Source organism: Hippoglossus stenolepis, chromosome 5 (assembly GCF_022539355.2).
Source record: "Hippoglossus stenolepis isolate QCI-W04-F060 chromosome 5, HSTE1.2, whole genome shotgun sequence".
NCBI lineage: Eukaryota > Metazoa > Chordata > Actinopteri > Pleuronectiformes > Pleuronectidae > Hippoglossus > Hippoglossus stenolepis.
The window spans coordinates 11,712,959-11,737,437 of record NC_061487.1 but is presented as its reverse complement, the minus strand read 5'-3'; the positions used below and the strand labels follow the sequence as shown (position 1 = coordinate 11,737,437).

General features: G+C 40.4%; 1 protein-coding gene and 1 long non-coding RNA gene across 2 annotated transcripts; both read right to left on the bottom strand.

Moving 5' to 3' along the window:
• Nucleotides 1–1,337: 1,337 nt before the first annotated feature.
• LOC118110118 (FYVE, RhoGEF and PH domain-containing protein 6) lies at nucleotides 1,338–22,049 on the bottom strand. The gene is made up of 21 exons (XM_035157733.2): nucleotides 21,842–22,049; nucleotides 18,468–20,487; nucleotides 15,860–16,010; nucleotides 15,591–15,652; nucleotides 14,633–14,663; nucleotides 11,988–12,139; nucleotides 11,041–11,197; nucleotides 10,821–10,908; nucleotides 9,943–9,993; nucleotides 9,785–9,843; nucleotides 9,303–9,374; nucleotides 8,459–8,527; nucleotides 7,776–7,859; nucleotides 7,614–7,693; nucleotides 7,390–7,492; nucleotides 5,504–5,650; nucleotides 4,745–4,850; nucleotides 4,538–4,632; nucleotides 4,090–4,218; nucleotides 2,987–3,126; nucleotides 1,338–2,497 (listed from the first exon to the last, which is right to left on the bottom strand). The coding sequence occupies exons 1-21, from the start codon at nucleotides 21,849–21,851 to the stop codon at nucleotides 2,461–2,463; spliced, it is 3,843 nt and encodes a 1,280-aa protein (XP_035013624.1). The 5' UTR covers nucleotides 21,852–22,049; the 3' UTR covers nucleotides 1,338–2,460.
• Nucleotides 22,050–22,555: 506 nt separating this feature from the next.
• On the bottom strand, nucleotides 22,556–24,227 carry LOC118109425. Its single transcript, XR_007032732.1, has 3 exons — nucleotides 23,849–24,227; nucleotides 23,523–23,639; nucleotides 22,556–22,973 (listed from the first exon to the last, which is right to left on the bottom strand). It is a non-coding gene; the product is annotated as an uncharacterized LOC118109425 (long non-coding RNA).
• Nucleotides 24,228–24,479: the final 252 nt, after the last annotated feature.

The window sequence follows — 24,479 nt, the reverse complement described above, 5'->3', positions numbered from 1 at the left end:
CTGTCAAAGTGAAACTGCCATTGTGGGAATCTCCATCACATAGCATACATTACTATATGATATTATTTGATATACTTCCACATGTATACCTCATTGTGATTTCACACCCATTTATATATATATGTTTCACTTTTTAACTGCAATATTAATTTGTCTGTGAAATTCAATTGCTTATGTGCAATCCATTCCACTGTACATATTCTGTTTACACTATATATGTATATTGTTTTTTTATTACATTTATATATTTTTTATACTTAAGTAGTGCATGCGACATATTACTGAACTGATGTCTTTTTTTGACTGCCCTCTTGCTGCTGTTATGTTGCAAACTTCCCCACTGTGGGACTAATAAAGGATTATCCTATCTTATCTAATCTTATTGTTATATTATCTAATATTCTTGTATACCTTTCTTTATTCATACTATGTGGTATACGATTGTGAATTTATACCTATATATTTAGTTTACTATAGTTTGGTTACTATGGTATGGTAATTAATACTATATATCAATTCAATAGCATTTTTATACTCGTATTGTCTTATCTGCATATATATGAATTTTTATATCTCTTTATACTATTTTACATGCCCCCCCCCTTTGCATGCTCGAGCAATCATCCTGTGCCGCTGCACTTTACTGTAGTTCATCTCTATACAAACAGTATGGTGTATATTATGTAGATATTCTGTGTTTTTTTATAAAATTTTTATTCTATTGCTTTTAATTCTCTTGTCTACCTTATTCTGACTTGTCTGCTGCTGTAGCAAGTGAATTTCCTCGGTGTGGGATATGTCTTATCTTGTATTAATAATCAAGTCATGCTGGTGCGTGAAGTCCACCTGATGCCTTATAAGCAGTTTAATCTAACCAAAAACCTAATGCTGCGTCAATGTTGTGCTCATGTAGAAGAGTGTTTTTTACCAAGAAGTGATTTAAACTTACTTGGTGTAACAAGGAGGGCCTGTAACACTTGTAATAAAAACTGGAAACATCCAATAGGTCCCATCACTTGAACTCATGCTGGGTAAAATTAATAATAGGGGAAATGTAGCTTAGACATGGGAACACTTCTGGCTTCATGTCAAGCTGAGCCTAAAATTAAATTTGTATAGTTAATTATTGGCTATACATCCCAAGTGTTCAGTTTATTTTATCTTACCTTCATGTTAATGGGGGGTTGTCATCTGCTATACCTGCACTGTGTCTGCTCTGTGGTATGTTGCAATATCCTGATGTATAAAAAATGTAATTACAAAAAAGAGAGGAGAGGGCAATATCACTGGATGCTGTATAGTTCCTCTTTCTGATAAGACATTTAAAAAATAGTTTATGGGCTTTATTCTTTATTCATGAAATTATTTACCAATGCTTTAAGCCTTTAGCACAAAAACACAATGTGGCATCTTTTGGGTACATTAATGTTTATGTTAATGTTCAGTTAAGAATGCCCAATCAACCTGATGCTCTTCAGTTGCTTTTCAAGACTCCACAAACTTAAAAAATGATCGTCTTTCTGCAACAGTAACAAGGGTTCACACTGACATGGTTGTAACGTCAAAGTATTTCAGTACATCATTAGTAAAGTAAAAATATAATCAAAACAAAAAGCAATTCGGCTACAGCCAAACAAGTACTAATACAATTTAAAACACGACTTTTCCGCTGTTTTAATGTGGAGGCATTGTTTCTGTTAGTTCTACTGAAAATAACAAAAACACAGTAAAAACAAAATTCATGGAACTTTAATAACATTTCATTTACAATTATCTATATTTACAGATTATAAATGTTCAGGGATATAATCTATGTACAACCATTTAAGTGACTTTAGTGCAGAACACTTTGCAGTATATTTATGTCAAAGTACAGTTAATGAATGTCCAAACAGTGAATATTTATTCCCAGATAAACTAGTGAGACTTGTGAAAATGAAACTTTCTTATACAAGTATTAAGAGTTGTGTCTTGAGTGCTGTACATCTACATTTATAAGTGTGAAATTAAGTACTTGTCCCTTAATAGCAGAAAACATTTGCAAGATTTGTTTTGACCTCTGATCTCTGACTATTAATAGGCAAATGTGGATACAAATTAATTTACACTATTTATAAAAAATCTACAGACAATGGGCTTTAACTGACAAATCAGTGCTATGTAGATCCAAACAGGCAACTAGACAATTAAATTAAAATGTGACTAAATCAAAATGTAACATTTAAACACAGCTAAAATAATATCTGGTGGAAAACATTTACAATAACATAAAAAAATGTATGTGCGTACATTTCACCACCACAAGAGTGCTCTAAAAACAATGGAAATGGCAACTACAGTAAATCTTAACTGAAAAAGGTTTTAAATAATGTGTTTACTTCATTTTAATGCAACTAATATTGTGCCTCCAGCAGCTTTTTGTAGAACTGAGGTAAAAAGTTTGTTGATGAACTGAAGGTGTTAAAGTACAGTGGATTCTTTGAATGAGTCGATCCATCTATAAAAAGAAAATAGAAATATAATTATTGTACAATTATCAAAGTGAACTTGATTTTCAATTCTGCTATATGTACAGGACTGAAATGACGGTTCTCTCTAATCCCCAGTGTAAACATGAGCAGACGTAGAAACACTCAACATACAAGTACTGCACTTAACATACAAGGAACATGCTCAACATGCAAGTAACACACACTCAACATACAAGTAACACACACAACATACAAGTAACACACTCAACATACAAGTAACATGCATAACATACAAGTAACACACTCAACATACAAGTAACAAACTCAACATACAAGTAGCACACTCAACATACAAGTAGCACACTCAACATACAAGTAACATACAAGTAGCACACTCAACATAAACGTAACATACTACATGTTGTGTAGGTACACAACATAGTACGCAGCCAAAAGGCATGAAGTAGAAAAGATATGAGTAGTGCAATCTAGTAGCATCTCTCTTGATACTGTACCTTTGAGCTGTTTGTGTGTCATCAGCTTTAAAAATGTGGTGCAGCGTGTTTTTGTGGTAGAGCTTAAACTGTAACTTCTGAGATGAATCTACTTTCAGCATGAATCCTAACAGGGGCTGACTCTCTAAGGCTGCGACATCCTGCATGAAGACACAATGACACACACGTTAGAGGGAAATGAAATCAACTCCTAGTCCAGTGGTCACCAACCTTTTCAAGCCCAAGGTCACTTTGTAATTCCAAACATAGGCAGAGATCAACCACCCTTATACAGTATCTTCCAAAAATCCCACTTAGGAGGGTCATATTTATAATGCCTGCAATTTCCGTTGAAGGCTCAATGTAGGAGCATAAATATACACAAAGAAAGGCAGTTATGCAAGTTTATCTGTTCAATGCACAATATTCATATTAATATCTATTCATATTTACAGCATGTGTTCAATGCACAGTAGTTTACAGTATGAAGCCGTGCATCTTCCGCTCCTGCAAATATTTAAAAATAAAAAATAAAAAAATTCAGATTTTTTCTGAAACACATACAGCAAGTATTGCAACCATTTATGTTTGTGACATAAATTCAACCGATAAACATTAAAACTCAGGTGAAAGATAATTTTCTATGTTTATTCTGCTGTGAACCACAAGGTTTATCTGTCTATGTCACAAATGTATGTATTTCCAACACTTCCCGAACCCGTTTCAAAGTGAAAGCACTCTAGCTTTTCACTTTCTGAATCCATTCATTTGTTTTAAAGGGGCTTTGATTGTTATCGACAGACCGGAAGATGCCCGTCTTCATACCTTAAGAGTCCTGACATTTAGTTTAGTACATAATCTGACGTGTATTCAAGGAAATGCAGTAGATAAACAAGCAGCTCCAATGCCAGGAGTGGACACACTGCCAATATGAACAACAGACAGACGCCACACACAGCTGTTCTGCGGAGCAACCGCAGCCAGTGAGTCCAGAGCATTACGGGGATCAACAGTGAAGACTGTCGACATCGACCAGTTGATCGCAATCGACGGGTTGGTGACCACTGTACTAGTCCAACTATAACATGCTACAGATTGTCACTGAGATGAGTGGGAGACTTTACCTCACTTGCAGCGTACGTGTACAAGACTTTGTCTTTAATGACAAACCACAGCCTCTTCCCCTGCTTCTTATTGCCCTTTGACCTCTGGAGATAGCCGCTCATGGAGGAGTTGTCTGTGTTTGCTGACACCTGAAACAAGAAGAAACTAGAATTACCACCCAATGTAGTTTAAGTCTACAAACATTTCTTTTTCCAGACTCATGATTTCAATGTGACCTTTGACCACTGAAATCGAATCATATCTGTGAGTGTAAGTGAACATTTGTGCCAAATTTAAAAGGATTCTCTCAAGCGTCCCCATTCTTTTTGCGTTCAAAAGAACGGGACGGACAGACGGACGGACAACTCAAAAACATTATTCCTTCAGCCACTAGTTGTCACCAGCACTGAGGCATAAAGATCCATCAGATGAGACTGCAGGTCATTTGTATACAACTATGTCAGCCACCTCTTTGAGTGCAGCCGGTTTCTTCTTCTGCTTTCTGGAAAAAGCAAAGGTGTTTCTGCCTCCAGGGGACAAAGCTGCTGAAATGGAGCCTTCACCTGATGAGCAGACAATAAAACACATTCACAGTGAAGTTTCAGCCTGAGACAACATGAAAACATATGGATGACAGTGTCATTGTGAATAAAGCTTGAAAACAGCTCCTCTTACTTTTCTGCTGCTGAAGAACAATGAAGCACTGGTCACACACCCGTGCTAACTGGTTCTTTAGGTATTCAAGGCAGTGTTTGTTGGAGGAACAGGACTGGCACACCACCTGATTGGATGATAAAGTATAACATACAAACTTTTCTCTTGTTTTACAACAGCAATTAAAGTGGGTTTTGTGATCAACGATTCCCTTATGAAACTACATTTGAATTCACTAGATCCATGTTATTATTTGGATCTGCACCAACTCGCACATAAATATCAGTCTCCTAAACATGTCTGATTATTTTCATCATGAATTGTTCTCTGAGAAATGCCCTATTTTACAATATTAAAGAAAGATTCCTGGATCCGTCCCCTGCTCGGGATCCACACCAAAATTAAATCACTTCCTCCCTCACCCATTCCACATCCTTCCACCTAGTTTCATGCTAATCTGTCCTATAATTTGTGTGTAATCTTGCTAACTAAGAAACATACAAACACACAAACAAACAAACTGAAAGGGGTGAATACATAACCTCCTTGGTGGAGGTAATAATTAACATTTTGAGAAATTTGCACAATTTGCCTCGCCACAGGAGGCGAATGTTTTATTCATCCTCACTCGCACAGATTGGATGGTGAACGGGTGGTGAAGGTTCGCCACTGACACATTTGCGTATGCGTGATCGAGACCTGTGGAGTCCCACTGTGAGATTTCCAGGTTTAGTTTAGTGTTATTTCGTGAGATTTACAGGCAACTTTTTGTCAACTCACCTTTCCACATGCTCGGCAGTGGTGTCTCCGCCATGTCAGGGAGAACTCACAGGTGCAGATCATACACATGGTGGTCCGTGGGTCAGGGATCCATATCGGGGCTTTGGATCCCAAAGGAGCACCATCACCACCGTCCGTCAGTTCTACCTGTGAATAGGTAAAAGAAACAACGTACTCACTTACTGCTCATATACACCACGTTTTTGGATTTTATCACCTTATCATCTACACTACTGTTCAAAAGTTTGGGGTCACCCAGACAATTTTGTGTTTTCCATGAAAACTCACACTTTTATTTATCAAATGAGTTGCAAAATGAATAGAAAATATAGTCAAGACATTGACAAGGTTAGAAATAATGATTTTTATTTGAAATATTAATTTTGTTCTTCAAACTTTGCTTTCGTCAAAGAATGCTCCATTTGCAGCAATTACAGCATTGCAGACCTTTGGCATTCTAGCTGTTAATTTGTTGAGGTAATCTGTAGAAATTTCACCCCACACTTCCTGAAGCACCTCCCACAAGTTGGATTGGCTTGATGGGCACTTCTTGCATACCATACAGTCAAGCTGCTCCCACAACAGCTCAATGGGGTTGAGATCTGGTGACTGCGCTGGCCACTCCATTACAGACAGCATACCAGCTGCCTGCTTCTTCCCTAAATAGTTCTTGCATAATTTGGAGGTGTGCTTTGGGTCATTGTCCTGTTGTAGGAGGAAATTGGCTCCAATCAAGCGCTGTCCACAGGCATGGCGTTGCAAAATGGAGTGATAGCCTTCCTTATTTAAAATCCCTTTTACCTTGTACAAATCTCCCACTTTACCAGCACCAAAGCAGCCCCAGACCATCACATTACCTCCACCATGCTTGACAGATGGCGTCAGGCACTCTTCCAGCATCTTTTCACCTGTTCTGCGTCTCACAAATGTTCTTCTGTGTGATCCAAACACCTCAAACTTTGATTCGTCTGTCCATAACACTTTTTTCCAATCTTCCTCTGTCCAATGTCTGTGTTCTTTTGCCCATATCAATCTTTTCTTTTTATTGGCCAGTCTCAGATATGGCTTTTTCTTTGCCACTCTGCCTAGAAGGCCAGCATCCCGGAGTCGCCTCTTCACTGTAGACGTTGACACTGGTGTTTTGCGGGTACCATTTAAAGAAGCTGCCAGTTGAGGACCTGTGAGGCGTCTATTTCTTAAACTAGAGACTCTAATATACTTGTCTTCTTGCTGAGTTGTGCACAGGGCCTCCCACCTCTTTCTACTCTGGTTAGAGCCCGTTTGTGCTGTTCTCTGAAGGGAGTAGTACACACCGTTGTAGGAAATTTTCAGTTTCTTCGCAATTTCTCGCATGGAATAGCCTTCATTTCTAAGAACAAGAATAGACTGGCGAGTTTCACATGAAAGTTCTCTTTTTCTGGCCATTTTGAGAGTATAATCGAACCCACAAATGTGATGCTCCAGATACTCAACTAGCTCAAAGGAAGGCTAGTTTTATAGCTTCTCTCACCAGCAAAACAGTTTTCAGCTGTGCTAACATAATTGCACAAGGGTTTTCAAGGGTTTTCTAATCATCCATTAGTCTTCTAAGGCGATTAGCAAACACAATGTACCATTAGAACACTGGAGTGATAGTTGCTGGAAATGGGCCTCTATACACCTATGTAGATATTTCATTAAAAACCAGACGTTTCCACCTAGAATAGTCATTTACCACATTAACAATGTATAGAGTGTATTTCTGATTAATTTAATGTTATCTTCATTGAAAAAAACAGTGCTTTTCTTTGAAAAATAAGAAAATTTCTAAGTGACCCCAAACTTTTGAACGGTAGTGTGTATGTTTACAGGAAACATATAGGGTGTATTTTCTGTGGTTGTCTTACCTCCTCTAGAGGTTTGCCAGTTATAAAACTGATTTTCTTTCTGGTGTAGTCACAGATCGCTGTGGAAATGGCCCCGAGCCATTCGTCTCTCTCTCTGGCTGAACTACAGGAAGAGAAAACAAAGAATTACTGCACACCCTGCACAGCATCAACACACCTATGCTCAGCAATGAGAAACACATGCACTATTGGAAGATACAGTATCTCTTGATTCGGATCATTACCTTGCAGACAGAATGAAGGAGCGCTCCACACTCTCAATGTTCAGCTCGTTCTGATAGGCCTCCTGGCTTGGTTTGCTAACCTGTAAGGGATTTCACTGTGAGCAGCGGTGGCAGTATATATCTTGTATCTTGTGATAATACTGATATGACAAGAGTTCTCACCCTCATCCCAGCCAGACACAGAAGGTTGTTCAGCTTGTACTGACCCGACTGAACAGGGGTGGTGTACAGCAACATGTCGTTAAACTAAAGGAGAAATCACATATGAGAAAAGATTATGATAAGACAGTTCCAAAGTTTTGGTTTGGTTGAGATAACCAGGGGTTAGGCTCTGTGCTAGGGAAGAAATAAACTCCCCTACAGTACATATAATGTAGATAGGTAATTTGTTACATTTTACCAGACGGGTGGTCAGACCCTGAGAAGGGATGGCAGAATTGGCAGGTTATCGAGGGGAATGAATTTGGGTCACTTTGGTTTGGAGTGGATGGCCCCCCTCACCCTCAACAAATCGCCCACTGTATATAGTATAGATTTGACCCCAAGACAGTCAAGAACCTCTGATCTATCATTTTCTTACGATTTTTACAGCAGCATAAAAAACATTGCGAGACATGGATGAATGAACTAAATAACTGCTTGAAAAGGAGTGCTTAACTAAAAATGTTTTTAGAATGAGTATCTCTTGGACATCTGATCATAATGATTCTTTGCAGAAGAATTTGCAAAGAAAGGGAAGATGGAAGAGTGTGGACTGGGCCGACGACACATTCATTACAGTGTTGCCATGATCATGTTCTGGAAGCGTGAAGCAAAGAGAAGTAAGAGACAGATGTGAACTGTACCAGGAAGAACTTTCTGGGCTGCATGACCTTCCTGGCCAGTTTCATCAGGACGCCCTCCTTCAGGAAGATCTACAACACAAACATATCAGAAGAGCAAATCAAGTCATGTTTTATGAAACAAGACATATATATATTAGATATTTTTCTGTTTCTGTTTAAATTTCATTCTTAAAGTAAATTATTTTGTAAGTCCTAAAGGCAATAAAGCATTTGGTTGATGTCTGCTGTTATTTACAAGGTCAAGAGTGAACTCTGAATTTATTACAATAACTATTATAAACTAATAATTCAACATGGACAATAAGTTCTTCAAGTGTCAGAAAAATGGAAATTAAAACATCTACTAATCCAAGACAACAGAGCAATGTGCATTTGTTGAAGAAGATATGTGTGATACAATTGAAAGCTCCACAACAGACCTTAAATTAGACTTTATTAGTATTGTTTGATCAGAAAAAAAATAAAAATAACAAAATGTAATTTAAGTTGCTTTCAGACATGCACCTTTCCCTGCCAGCCCGCTGGTAAAAACTGCAGTGAATGTAGAATACACCAAGATAAAGTCTGCAGAATTCACTGTGAGCGAGTGGGCATGTTGATGAAATTTCTAACACACAACAGACAAAACCTAAAAAAAAATGTTTACAAAATTTTTCCTGTTTGTGTGAACGTGTCTGACCCGGACAATCTCAGGCAAAAAAACAGTCTGGATAATGTCTGGACCCAACTGTCTGCACATTTTCCAGAGTTCAATTCTGAAAACAGCTTTAGATGCACTTTTTAATAGCTTATATTTAAATGATAAGCACACAATAACAACTCAGCGACATCGATCAGGTCTTACCCGCCCAGGCTGGACTATCTCATGATGGCCGTTCAGACTGCACTGCACCTGGATCAGCTTCTGGAAATTATCCTGAGATTTTTTTTTTAAATTAGCGATCAGAAACATGTATGGAGCATTTCATCATGTTGAAGGTCCAGTGTGTAAGATTTAGGTGAAAGGGATCTATTGACAGAAATTGAATATAAAATAATCCTAGTGATGTTTTCACTAGTGTGTTTCATCTAAATTATAGAAATTGTTGCTTTATTTAGCCTAGAATGGGCCCTTTATATTGAAATACTTTATATTTACATCAGGGGGAGTCCAAGGTTACCACACTACATCAAGATTACCACAGGTTCTCTTTCATGTTTGGAAAGAGAGGAGGAGGTGAGGGGGATGCAGCTGCAACATGACACTTCACCACTTTATGTCACTAAATTCTACACACTGCAACTTTAAGAGAACATGTTGATTTTCATATTTGAATCAGCTCTCACCCCTTGTTTCATGATGTCGTTGGCATGATTGGCCACCTCCTTCACAAGAGCAAGGGCAGCTGAGTAGAAAGGAAATCACATACAAGACAGATCAAGTCTCAAATCCACTGAAGTCATAACGGGAAAAGTGCACATGTGCAATAAGGTGTTTGATTTACCTTGTGTGTCCTTGTAATCACCCGAGTTCTCAGAGAGGTTCTTCAGATAATCTGAAACGAAATTCGACTCAGTGTCATGAAGTGCTCAGTGTTGTGTAGTAAATCATGTAATGCAATTATACAAGAGTGACGTGAGTTACATTCTTCACATTCTGGCACCGAGCGATCGACCCCGGTGCATTAGACTCATGACACTCTAAGCCCCCTCATGTTAAAGCTTGTGTTATGTCACTAAGATTTGAACCGTACTTCAAAAATCTTATTATATGTCAACAGAGGACGCAAGACAGAACCGTACACTGTGTTTGTTTTTATGTACACCAGGGGGCAGCATGACGCCTACAATAAGACTTCACAGGCTGGTCGTACCTGTTTAGGAAATAGAATTTTAAGGAATGATCTTGATTTAGATCAAGTTTGAGTTTGACTTAAAAATGATGCGTCAAGAAATTAACAGATTCATTTAATGCTGTGAAACTGACATTTCATTCAGGGGCGAATGTAGGGGGAGGAGCAGGGGTGCACTGGCCCCAGCTGAAATCTGATTGGCCCCTGCAGTGCCCCTGTCCTGTCAGTAGTCTTTTTTCATAAGGTTACAATACTTACAATACAAAAGTTCATTCAGAATTTGTATAACTTTTTTTTTGAAGTACACAATGTTCTTGAACAAGGAACAATTTTCTAAATATATTCAGTGATGTGTGGCTTTGAATCAAAGCTACAGTAAACAAGGAATGACCTAAATGTGCACCTTACTGAACCAGAAATAGTGCAGGGATGTTGGACATATAATTGGCCTCTCTGTGTAAATTGTGGCCCCTCTATGGCCCATGATGTGGACACTTCCTAGCACCGCCCCTGACTTCATAAGACGTTACCTGTGAGCAGCATCTGATACTGAGGAATCCTCTGAATAGGCTTCAGTAGGTAATGCTTCAGGGCCAAGCCGGCACAGCGTGGAGTGGCCTTGTACAGATAATGACACACTTCATTAATCATTTTCAGCAACACACACACATACAGAAACAATGACGTCATATCGACCCAAAACACGCACCTCCCCCAGACAGAGAGAACAGGTCTAACAGGCCTCGTTACCTCAAACTCCCGTACTACAGCTCCAAATGCTGGGTTCCTCTTGGTATGCTCTTCCAGCAAAGCCACATTCTTGTCAAACTCGCGGATGTAAGTGGAGTACATCTTCAGATAGGGCCCTTTCTTCAGGAAAATATCCGCTAGCTGTGCACTCTCATCCCTGTGCACAGAATGAAATGGTGTGAGATTAACCAGACCCATGTGACACCTCTGTATGCATGTGTAACAATTCCAAAGAAAACGATGTATTATTTGACAGCTCAAGACTATTGCCTGATTAAAGAGATGCTTGTGTGAGAGTTGAATGTGTGTTTAATTACACCAAACAACGCTCTTTGGCTGATGAGAAGCATCCATATCGTTTTGTTTAAAGGCACCTCCATATTTGTAAGGGCTAAGTCAGATATTACGTCAGAGTTTTCAGAAAAAACTGACTTTCCCAGTCGTAACTTTGATTTGCAAGATGACACGAATGCTGTTTTCAAGTTTGAAAGTGGTAATTAAAGTAATGGCAGCATATCATTAGAGCCTGATGACACAGTTGGTATGTTGTTTGTTCACTGTCAATCAAGGCTAATTAAATCACATCCACACACTCCTCATGAAGTCAATTAGCGAGTTTTTGAATGTTCTTTAAATGCTATGGGGTCTTTCTGTGTGGGGTTTGCATGTTCTCTTCCAGTCTGCGTGGTTCATGTCTGAAAACGGCTCATGTCGGCCCTGCGGTACACTGGCGACCTGTCCAGGGTGTACCCCGCCTCACACACAATGCCAGCTGGGATTGTCTATAGCCCCCGTGCAACCCTTGCAGGATAAGTGGTATAAAAAACAAATAGATGGACGGATGTGACAAATCTTGAAACATAACAAATGTATGGCGACAGAGCTGTTCACATATTTTTGGCCATATGGTGTAACAGTATCTTTTTTTTGTGATTCTGTTACTGTACCATTTGGCCAATCTCTGCTTCAGCTCTCTCAGCAGGTCTTGGTTGAGTTCGTAGAGTTGTGGGAGGTAATACAGGATCTGGTTGAGAAGTCGCTCCTCAATCACGGGCTTCCCATTCTGACGAGATGATTTGGACACCACATCTCGGAAGTCCTATTTATGTAAGAGAGGCAGAAAAGAAAAAAAGTGTCAGAAGGGACAAATACAGGAAGTCAACTAAAAGGCAGTGGGGAAATTCAGAAAATGCACAATTTTCTTAAGTTGTTTCTTGTTGAACTTCTTCTTTATATTTTCTTGAAAATGTACCGCAGTCTAAGAAATAGACTAAGTAACACTGATTTAAAAGTTGTCTTCTCTACAAAGTCCAAAACCAAATCTTATTAGATAAAGTCCAGGAACATTAAGTAGAAAAGTTCAAGAAAAATAAATACTGATTATCTTCACATTTTCAGTTTCTAGTGAATCAGGACTAAAGAGAGAGCACAGAGGAGCCTGAGGGCACCGTTTCTGCTCCTTTTTCTGATGATGTGGAGGATTTTTGGTGGTTTATGTGGACACATGGCAAATAAAAGTGCTTACAGACTGGGCACCCAGCAGAGAGCTCCTGTGGTTAACATTTGCGATCTCTTCCTTCTACAACAGCTGACAGTGACGGAGGTGGGTCATGTGGATATTAGTCAAAAAACATGGATGATTCACGAGAGAAGGAGTTGTTGGATATTTGTGAGTTATATTTTGTTACTGCCCACAGTGAAGTGGCCACTGTCACTGATTGACTTAAGCTGATTTGTAAGACTAACTTCACATTTTTATAGAGCTACAAGTCACAGCTGTAACTCTTTTTCTATTGTTTAGCATTTTAGAGACAATACGCATCCGTACAAAGAGCATAGCACTAACATGGCCATCAGTTTGTGGAACGCTGGCTGCCTGGTTACCATGAATGAACAAAGACTAAGTCTCCTCCACATTCTTGCTGTGACTGATCCTCATTACCGGCGCCATTCACCTTTGGTCCACAGAGACTCAATAACTTCCTGTCTGACCATCGCCTGTGACTCAGCCCTACTACGTTTCTTTTATCATGGCCGTCGTCTCTTCAAACATCTGCTCATATGACGGTTCATCTTATCAAATGTGAGCCTTTAACTTTGAGTTAAAGCACCATCGCAAAAACAGATACATGAGTTAAATGACTGTTAGCGGTATTCATCAGTTGTCTGTGTGTAAGATATGTGTGATCACAGCCCTGTTGATGCTTACATAATACAACTGTTCTTTGTTGCCTTTGTTTAATATTCATGATGTTGGTATTTTGTGGTTTTGATTGAAATGTCTTGCCAACCACGAGATGGATAATTGCTGTGAAATATAATACATTCAGTACATTCTTGTTCTCCACAGGATGAACTATTATAACTTTGGTATCAGGTGCCATCATCAGGACAAAATGTTCATATCTCTATAAAATGGCCGCACATTTACTTAAACCTAATGTAAACCCTTTAAGCCGCAGCTGGAGCCTATGTTGTCTTTACGGTATTTCTTATTTGCACAAGCTAGCACAAAAACCTAAACATGGTCATTATGCCTGTCTACCGTAGCCCAGTTAGCATAGTTATCATGAGCATGTTAGCATGTGTGATGTTAACATTTAGCTCAAAGCGCCAAATGACCCACCACTGTGGACATGTTGGGAATTGTGTTAAACTACTTATTAAAGCAACACTATGTGACTATGTAACAGCGCCCTCTTCAGCCACATGTTGTAGTTAATTCTGTTGTGCTCCGTGTCCGAGCGATTATGTGTTTTTTAATGTTGCCAATTTATCTGTAAAGTGGAGCTCTGACTGTGTAGTCCCGCTGAATATTACCCATGATCCCCGGCTTCCTGAACCAGAGGAGCAGCCGCTGTGACAAATAAAACAAAATGTTTTTAGAATTATCGATGTATTAAAGTTGAATGCTGAATATTGCAGCACCACTTTCCTTATTCCAAGTCAGTGAACCATCAAACTAATTCTGAAGCTGCCATTTTAACGTACATTTTTTGCATAGTGTTGCTTTAAGTCCCAATTTTATACACTGCTTTAGCTTTTGTTTTGTAATTGTCTGAAAGAGCCATCAAGTTTACATACTCACTGAGAGAGAATAAGACTAATACTGGTCTGTCAGCAGAAACTAATACTACTTACTGTTGTACTAGTTACTCCATATTATATTTGATCATGTTTCCCGAACATTTTGAGGGAAGTTAGCAAAGAAACCACATCATCATATCATGTTTGTGCCTTTGAGCCACTAAATATCAAATGTCCCCATAAACCACAAGGAGATGATGCAACTCTTTAAGTCCAGATGAGTGTAATGTTACCGTGAGATCACGCTACTGCTGAAATTCAGGGGAAAACCATGAGGAATGTGATCTGTGGGGATGAGACTGAGGGGAGTTGGGTCTCTTTTCTGCTGCATGGGGTGTGACCCAGTGGTTTGCAAATCAAACACATATGGAGAATGTGGGCTCTCTCAGTAGACAAGCACTAAGTACAATATATACAGAAAAACACCAGCCTATCTGCTCTGATCACATCAAACATGGGGCCATGTTTTCATGTGAGGGGTGATGTGTGTGGGGAGAGTTCTTACGACATGAAGAAGCTTCAGGACATCGACAAACCTAGAACAACAACAAATGGGAAAAGATTAATTAGTTATGATGGATAAGTAGAGCAATAAAGAGGGTTAGTACAAAGAAAAAAATATTTTCTCAATTACCTCTTTTGTATAGTCATACTGACAATTGTAGTTTTATTTGCCAATGTTTTCAGATTTCTGTCTCCACCCAATACAATGTAGTTGAATGAAATTCAATTCGGAGCTTGCAGCTTAATATTTTTTTTAAATGTATGTCACATAATGTAAAGACCTTCCTGTGAGTTTTAATTTCATAAAAGAAAAATCGTCTTAAACTGTTAATGACATTTTTGGATTATTATAATATTATAACTTGAATAATTCATGGATCTTGATATAAACAATCATGTGACTGATGTTTAGGGGACTGATATTTATGAGTGTTTGCAATATAGGTGCTAAATACAAATAAAAGTCTGGATGAATTGACATGTGGTTTCATAAGGGGACTATTTGGCCGTGGCAGGGCCATGTGCTCTACTGAGTGACATTCTGGTTTAAAAAGGGTCCATGTGACCTGATTCTCGAGCACAAAACATGGCAGGCCCCTTTTCTGCCTGAGTGTGTGACCTTGCATATAAATAAACCTCTTTTCAGTTCTTCAGTGTCATTTTGCAATTTGGTGCAGATCCAAATAAAAACCTGAATCTGTTGAATTTAAATGTGGTTTCCAAAGGGAACTGTTGGGCCTTGGCACAGGTATGCACTCTACTGAGAGCCATTCTAGTTAAATGCCAAATTATCAGTATATTTGAGGTGTCTTTTCACTTTAAATGGGGGTGAAGGCACAAATCTCAGAGACAGATATTTCAAAACCTGGGCAAATAAAACCAAAATGCATGGCTGCATCGTAGTAAGAGAGGAAAATTTAAGTGACCTTAAGCTTTAAGAAAAAAATGAAGACTCTTACACACTCTCAGAGCTCATGATTTCAGTAGCGATGTGGTGAATCTTGCTCTTCTTCTGTCCACTCTGCGTCTCAAAAAAGCAAAAACAGATATTAATTGTGATTCATTAGAAGATAACTACTTACAACAGATATGTGCATCCTGAATAAGTCTGCAGCCATTTAAATGGGCAGTGGGTGGACAAAATAATAGAAAACACCTGTCAGTAAAACACAATGCAATTTAACAGACCTGTGAGACAAGTCATAAATCATGAACAGCATCTCCTCACCGCACTCTCCTCTGACTGCTCAGCGTCTCCTTTACTTGAGATGGAGCTGCTGTCGTTCTCATCCTCCTCATCTGACGACAAGGTGTTTACCATATAATCATCATCGGACGGGCCGTCGCCCAGGGGTTCCACCTCCTCACTGGCAGAGCTTCTGTTAAAAGGGGCACAATGTTTGAAAGAAGAAAAAGAGACAGATGCCAAAGCATGAACTGTGCAGGTGTTGTGGACACACACTAGCAGCTGCAGGCTTTTATCAAAAACACTGAATGCAGCCCAACGTGACACAAACCTTAGTCATTCTAATGGCACATGATTAGAATATAAAACAAGGCCACAAGAAAGGATGTTGTTGTTGAAAGAAGTGGGCGAAAGAGATGAGGCCCAAATAAAAAGCACCTAGGCCAGCACATGTCATCTGTGGGAGCATGCATTTTTGTCAGAACAGCAGTATTCAAACATTTCCTGCTCTGATCAAGAGGGAGTCATAAAAATAAAAGCACACAGGAAAGGCAGCATGATGCAGCCGGAAAAAACATTCAATGATTATCATCAACACTGTCACATGACATAAGGCCTGGTCCGGCTGCATGCCTCCACACACAGAGCAAAAACACTGCCAAGTCCACCTGAAGCAAAGTCCAAACCAGACACTAACCACTAGTCACAGTCGTCATACACACGGTTCGTTTAACCTTGCAGCGGAAAAATGATGATGTGAAGAGCGAGGAGGAAACTGCACCAAAGACAAACCTCATATCTGAAATACCAGAATCCCCTGAGGGAGAACCACGTGTAAAACAACAGCACCTCCCTGCACTGAACTGCAGAAAATGAAAAAGACCTAAAAAAAAAACAGCAAAGCCAATAAGCCAGTCAGCGGCTCTTTCTTATGATAAGGTGTCTACATTAGCTGTTGCATTTAAATGTAACTGGTCTGTGTTTGTGAGCTGCTCAACGTGTTTTCGACATGTGATTGTGGAACTAAAGCGGGCGACACGCTAAGCCACAGGAGGCAGAGTGCACAGTTACACAAACTGTAATCCTATTTTCCCCACTGACTTCTGCTCACCGGTCATTCATAACATAACATACATTCTTTACAAGATGAGGAACATTACAAACATCCCTCCCAAGGAATATAAATTTAATAAAAGTTTAACTGAGCTATTTAATCCTCAAACTAGCTGCTGTAGATACATATTTTAAGGGTCAGTTCACCAAAAAATTCTTCCCACCAGCAACTGCATCCGAATATTTGATTTTTTATGATTGCAGGATCTGAGCATTTAGGATAATTTAGAACCAGTTTCTTGTTCCAGAAACGTGGACAGTAATGTTCAGATTTTAACCTGATTAAGTTTAAGTCTGAATAAGACACAGTCATGTAAACAGCATTGTCTGATTACTCGAACCAGAATAAGGTCATACTTGGAATAAAAAATAATTAAGGCATCCAGTATAAAACCTAATGGTGACCTCACATTTCCTGTCATGGCTCCCACCCTCTGGAACCGTCTTCCCTGAGTTATAAAAAATGCAGAGGCGTCATCAGTTTTAAGAGGTTGTTAAAAACTCAGCTATTGCGTAAATATTTTAACTTGGTCTAGTCCTTATGGTTCCATTGTTTTTGCTTGTCCTCTGTGTAGATTTTATTCATCTGTTGTTTGTGCTTTACTCAGTTATTTCCTGTTTTTATCTTAATGTTTGTTTTGTACAGCAATCTGTAACTTTGGTTCTAAAAGGTGCTTTATAAATAACATTTATTTACTTACTTACTTATTCACATTGTAACATCCTATTGGAGTTTTTGCAGCCTTTTGACATTGGCATGTGTAGCAGTTACTAACTAATGTCATAATCAGACTATTCTCTGTAACATGTCAATTGGAAAATGAATGGAGCAACTTGTGTAAACATCATCATCAAAACTAGATTGTGATTGTGATTGCGCAGAGTCACAGAAACCTGGTTTCCGCTTTTTAACAATAATGTTTTGAGCTCACAGATAAAAATCTTTCTCCTCCATTGTGTTTGAGTGACACCAAAATAATCACCTACATCTTAACACCTTGAGTGGAAACGGATGATAACCCTTTAAAGACTGAAACACTTTTAGTTTAAGTGTCTTCTCAGCCTCAGACTAAAAAGCTGCAGAGCTGTCGTGCACTTTAAGACCAAAGGTTCTCCAGTGTTGCATTCGATCACAACCTGTTGCATGAAGTGTATATTTAAAGAAGCATTGTTTAGATGAGCCATCTGAATTCTTAGGCCAACCCACAAACACCTGAGAGGCTTTGTAAGCAACTCTCCGCCGTACTTGTCAAACTCCCCAGACAGGAATCTGTAACAACAAAAAAAAAAAGACAATGGCCCTGTTCATACCTGGCATTATAGTGCGACTCAGCTGACCTGCTTAAAAGTGTGACCTGTGTTTCCTTTTTTACAAATGATCCACAGTCACACTCTGTCATGAAATCGTTTACACATAAGTGCTGCCGCTTCGAGAAGCCTCAGGACTCAGAAAACAAGAGCAGCCACCTCTATTCCCTCAAAGGAAATTCATATGTGAGGTTATATAGAGACAGAAATTAAAGCCAACACAATCTACCTTTCATAGTCTGTCGGTGTGTGACACTGTTGGTTTCCAGTGTTTTTCTCAAAGGTCATATACGGCTCCTGCTCCTCATAAATCCCTTCATCATTGTACATGTCGCCTTGCCAGGCCGGAGGCTGTAAGAAGGAGGCCCCAGGAGACGACCCTGCCTTCCCCACGTAGACGTTCTCGTAGTCTGGGATCTCCTCATAGTGACGGATGTTCTCATAGTGATCCATCCCAGGGGGGACGTCATCTCCATCCACGCTTTGCTCCACTCCGATCAGAGGACAGGATGATTTACGTTCCAATCTTAGATGCTCTGAGAGGTTCTGACATGCATCTTGGTGATTATCAACACTTTGCTCATTGTCGTTGGCAGTGCAGTCCAGGCTCTGGCCTCCTCTCGCTTTCCGCTTAGGCAGCATCTTCACCGAAAGCTTCAAGTCCAGCAGTTTCCGGAAGGAGTTCTTCCTCGGTGTGTCGGAGCAAACAAGGTCGGCACCGGAGAACGACTTGGCTCTCTGTTTGCCCAGGCTGGACCGTGGGGGCTTCATGATTCCAGGTGGTAGGAGGCTTCTTCTTGCTTTCTCATCTGGGGGCAGAGGCAGCTCCCTCATCGCTCTCTCCCTCAAAACACAATCTTGTCGGGGAAGCACCTCCTGCCTTTTCTCATTATCTCCTAATTTCCCACTTTCTTTCTCCTCAGAGGATTCCTTCCTCTGGATCAACGTCTTGTGGCTGCTGTGTCTCTGCGGCTTCTTCGGAAGCGCTCTATGCGCAACATTCTGGGCTGCCACGGTGACGGCAGGAGGCTGGCTGATATCCGGCTGATTGAGCAAAAAGCTAGAAGTTGGACAATGCGTGAAGACTCTCTCCTGATCTTCCTTTCCTTCCATCTCCTTGTCCACCTCTTCGTTCTCCATGTCAACCGACACCTCCATCTCATAAACGCTGCTGTCCCAGCCCAGGTCCTCCTCGTCCACATCCTTTGGCAGCATCTCAGGTGGCACACTCTCAGGTGCAGACAGAAAAGGCTTTTTCTTGGGTGGAGGGGCGGGCGGAGCACTGACCTTTCTCACAGTCAGAACAATCGGCTGCTTGTTTTCACTAACAGGTACACTGACAGACAGGGGTGCGCTGTCCTTCCCTTCCGATGACACCTTCACCTCTCTGACGTTCATCTCCCTCCCTTCCTGCATGCTCATAGTCTCTTCCCTCTGCTCCTCCACCTTTTCCTGAGCAGCCAGAACAGCTGCCCTGGGTTTCCGTGGCACTGGGACTGGTTTGGGTTGGGTCACGCAAGATAATTGCCCTGAGCCAAGAGCATCTTCCTTCGGCCCACGCCCCGGTGGACCCTGAGGTGTTACATTACCATTTGACTCATCGCTGCGTGTACTGTGAGGAAGAGAGGGCCTAACGTTCACCACAGGACTGGAGGTAATGTCTGTGTGAGGATTTTTGTCCAAATTGAGCCTCTCTTGTAGAGGTTTATGGTGAGTGAGGTGGGTATTGGTAGAGGCAGACTGTGGTGGTTTATCACTCATCACGTGGCTCTTACTAGCGTCCATTCTCTCACCACTTTCCACCACACCTCTGGATGTTTGGGGAATCTTTCGTTTTTCTTCACTTTTACCCTTCTGCAACTCTTTCTCCGTTTTGTCTCTGCTTGCCGCTGTGCTCCTGACGCATTGGCAGTTTTCCTGGCTACACAAGCAAATAGGAATAATATAATCCCAATCTGGTTTTTTGTTCTCTTGCTGTATTCCATTCTGAGAGTTCACCAGACCAACGGCGCAAGGGTTTTCTGTTACAGATGTTTGGTGCAGGCTCTTCGAAGCGATGGGTTTCGTTCCCACGGTGGCGGATGTGAGTTTGGAGAGGCAGGGCTTGGGGGCCAGTACCGGTTTGACCCTCCTTGGCATGCCGGGAGACGGGAGAGAAAGGCCGGCTCTTCTGGTGGTGGAGGGAGAGACCCCCGGCCTCTGGGCCTGCACCAGCTTTGGTTTCGGGGCCAGAGGTGGTTTGTGCATGCCTGAGGAGAAGAAAAAAAACATACACACACTTGAGATTTTGAGTTTAGCAGCACCACAGTCAAGCTAAATCTAAAATATTGTTGAAAATTGTAACTGGTCTGTATTTATTTGGCAGCTTTTCTAGTCTTGATGACCACTGAAAGTGCTGTACAGCACCATTTTCCCATTCACCCATTCACACACTCATTCATACAGTGCATCTATGTGCAGCACTTTCACCTATCACTGCTGGCTCAGTCATTAAGGGCCGTCAAGGGTTCAGCATCTTGCCACAGCCGCCCCAAAAAGCCGCCCAGAAAATGACCATGGCTCTAATCTGACACAATGTAAGAATCATGTTCTCAAAATCCAGACGGCATGTCAGATGTATTTTCAATCTGACAGATGTTGCTCTAATGGGGCTTCAATCCTTAACTCGTCAAATTTTCTCTGCAGCATTGATCCTGACAGCTTAGTGTAAAACTGTAAAGTACTACAGCACCTCTCCGGGGGGTGGGGGTTCAAATATCACATGGCTTTTGTCTGCCACTGCACACAGCAGCACAGTAATCCAGCTAATGGCCCGTGTCAACATGGCAGAGGAGGAGGAGCAGCAGATGGGAGATGAAGAGTGAGGGGGTCACAGGGACTGGGGAACAGTCACGCAAACTGGTACATCTGTCTGAACTAGTGCCCCAAAATCTTCTGTGGAAGACTGTAACCGTAACATGCTGATGGGAAGGCATGTTGATGGTTTTTTATTTCCCTACTCAGCAAACTATGGAGTAGTACACAACACAGATTTACAGAAACACTCAGCAATGGTTCTCAAAGTGGAGGGTGGTCTCCCCTGAGAGTGTGTATGTGTGGGGGGTGGGGTCATAGAGTGACACCATTAATATGATTTATGTAGGAAAAACAAACAAACAAGTTTGACAATGCTGTGGTGTTGACCTCTACCTCACTACAACTCAGTTGGGATTCTATTTAATAAATTGCTTCCCCCATCTTGTTAATGACTGCTCTAAAGTCATTTAATCTGCAGGTTGTTGGCACAAACAAGTTAAATGCCCTAAATAATAATACATTTTTAAAAGCAGCATTGCCTGTACAAAACACACACAAACACACACAGTCTACATTTAAAGGTCTAACCAGGGACTGGAGTCGCAATAAACTTCAGCCACATAAAATATCTGTAGCATTGTTTATTTGTATAAATAAGAAATAAATATATAAACATCTATTGTATTTGTTTGTTTGTATGTTTGAGAAATAAATCAAATGGTTATTAAAGCAGTGCTTTCGAAATTTCCTGGTTCAGACACACACACGAATCAAAGAACAACAGTTGTCTCTCTCTCTCTCACTCACCTGAGTTCATCCTCGCTTCTCTCTCTTCGCTTTCTTCTTCTGTCAGAACAGAGGAATCGAACCTTCTCTGGTCGTCACATCGCGAACCGACGACTCAAACTAAGTTACCGACATTGTTTCTTCGAGTTTGTCCGAGAGCCGCACTTGTGGTCCCGCTGCCAACAGTTCAGAGTCCCTGCAGCACCTCCGGCTGCCTGCGGTATGAACCAGGGAGTTTGTACTTTCACCAAACCACCACTAGAGGTCCTCAGCGGCCACAGACTGCCGGATATAATAATTTAAAAACTCCTTTATATATAAACATAATAAATACAAGGTATGTGTAATGTTAAATAAGTCTAACACGTGTGAGAGAAAACACAAGACTTTTGAATTTCAAGTTATTATTGTGTAAACTACAACATACTCCCAATCAGATCAACATGTCCACCACATCTGAATTAAAACCTGCTCATCATTAACTTTCTTGAGTGGGGTACACACATTTATTTCCACATACATCATCATCACTAAAATTACTAACACTGGTATATGACTAAGAGTCAAGCTGATACTGTGTAAGCCATAATTGATAGTTGAGGAAGTAAACATCCTCATGTTGAAATCTGATCCTCTTACTGGCTGTAAAGAAGGAAGTTGGGTGAATAACAGCAATTGGCAAGGCTGTGAGAACAATTTCACATATGTATGTGGGAGAAACATTACAACAAAAGATTGAAAATTAAGTGTTTATTAAAATGATAACAAATCCAAGTAACACATGTATCTTTCATGGATATTTATATAAAATTAGAATATTCAGAGCACAGTGAAACATCTGTATCTCATCTTAACATCTTGGATCATCTGATGGCTGCAAGAGTTACCGGCACATGCTCCTTACTGTCAAAAGGGAAAGAAATGTTGTATCTGGAGTCCCATATAGGTGCAAACTTGCATACTACGTATATTAGGTGTTTGCCAACATTAACCTTAAGTATGAACCAACAGTGCACTTGATAACTTTTCGAGGGAGATACAGAGGTAATCTTGTCAATGCGTCGTCAAAGGAACATGCGGAAATGTCTGTTTTGATTTGACACAAAAGTTTCTCTGTCGTTGCTGCGATGCCTCACGAACTTCGATGGTTTTTCTGTTCAGGAAGAAGACATCACACAGGTAATTCACCCACATGTCTTAAAAACAGAATCTTATTCAGTAGAGTGCATACCTCTGCCAACAGTCCCCTTAAGAAACCACATTTAAATTCACTGGATCTGTATTTTTCATTGGATCTGATCCAAATTACACACACATAAATATCAGTGCCCTAAACATGCCTGGTTTTTTTTTTAGATCAATGAATTATCCTGTAAGAAAGAAACAAAAATGTTGAAGGGTCTCACAATGTTAAAGAAAGTAAAAAAAGATCCCTGGATCTGCCCACTGATCCAGATCTACACCAACATTTAATTTGACCTTCCTTGGGTCATGCCCCATCCCTCCACAAAATCACATGGAAATCAGTTTGGTAGTTTTTACATAATCCCGCTAACTAACACACCAAAAACCACAGATGAAAACCTTCTTTGTCGAGGTAATAAACAACACAACCAGAATGAGAGTCAAAAGGTGACGACAATAAGCTACCGTGCAGAAAAACAGCAGGAATCTAAATTTAAAACAGTATTTCTGTCACAACCTCTCATTGGCCTTCTTCTTTTCCACTGAAGCAGGCAGTGTTACGTCATCTCTTCCTGTCATTGCTGCATCTTGTGAGTTGTGTGGGTCTGTGGCTGCAGAGTTATTCACTGCTTCACTGTAAATAAATTACAGAAAACTATTATCATAATCATAATTATATCAGAGTATTTCTCTCTAATTTATATTTTAATAAAACATTTTGTGCTTCGCGGAGATGACTTCAGTTTAATTTCATCCATGGTTACAAATTCCATGATGATCAATGCAAACTGTTGAAGTGAGTTACAGTCAATCTGATTTGCTGGGGGCTTGGCGCAGCAGTACCTGAACTTGTAGTGTGGTGGGAGGCTCAGACCTAATCTGTAGTCTCCCCTGCTTCTGCAGATCTGCTTCTGAAGGTCCCCGACTGAGCAGCCGCGACCACTGTGCATGTAGCCCACAAACAGCAGCTTCCGTCTGATGTACATCTGCCACAGCAACAAGGAGGATTTGACATCATGTGTGTGAAGACGGGAAGGGGGGGGGGTGATATCACCACAATGAAACACTTTAACTGTCATATTTCAAAAGAAGCCTTCGTCTGACTGCATGTCTTTTTTTAGGTTACAGAGAAGTGGACTGGAGCAGCACGTTATCTTTTCCGCAACATAAGTCGCATCAGTCACAGGGTTATTTTAAGTTTCATAAAGGACCCTACGGAGTGTGTTCTCACGGTCCTGTCAATCATAATAAATGCTTATTGTGTCAAAACCTTGATTTCAATACAAACACTGTTTCATGTTATGATTTATGGACAATTTACGGAAAAAATGTCATCTTAAAGAAAATAATAATTTCAGCAGTTGTCATGACTGCAAAACTGTTCTCTTTTTGTCTTCTCTCACTGCACGTGAGCCCACTGTAGTGCCGAGGCAGACCCTCACTATAAGTCCTCCTCTGCTTTAGACACATACAC

Bases quoted from the DNA above. Each gene is read 5' to 3' on its own strand.
- LOC118110118 (XM_035157733.2), bottom strand. The intron at 10,909-11,040 runs GTAACGAGGCCT...TATCTGTACAAG, and splicing joins CTGTAGTACGGGAGTTTGAG to GCCACTCCACGCTGTGCCGG. The intron at 5,651-7,389 runs GTAAGACAACCA...ACCTATTCACAG, and splicing joins CTGGCAAACCTCTAGAGGAG to GTAGAACTGACGGACGGTGG.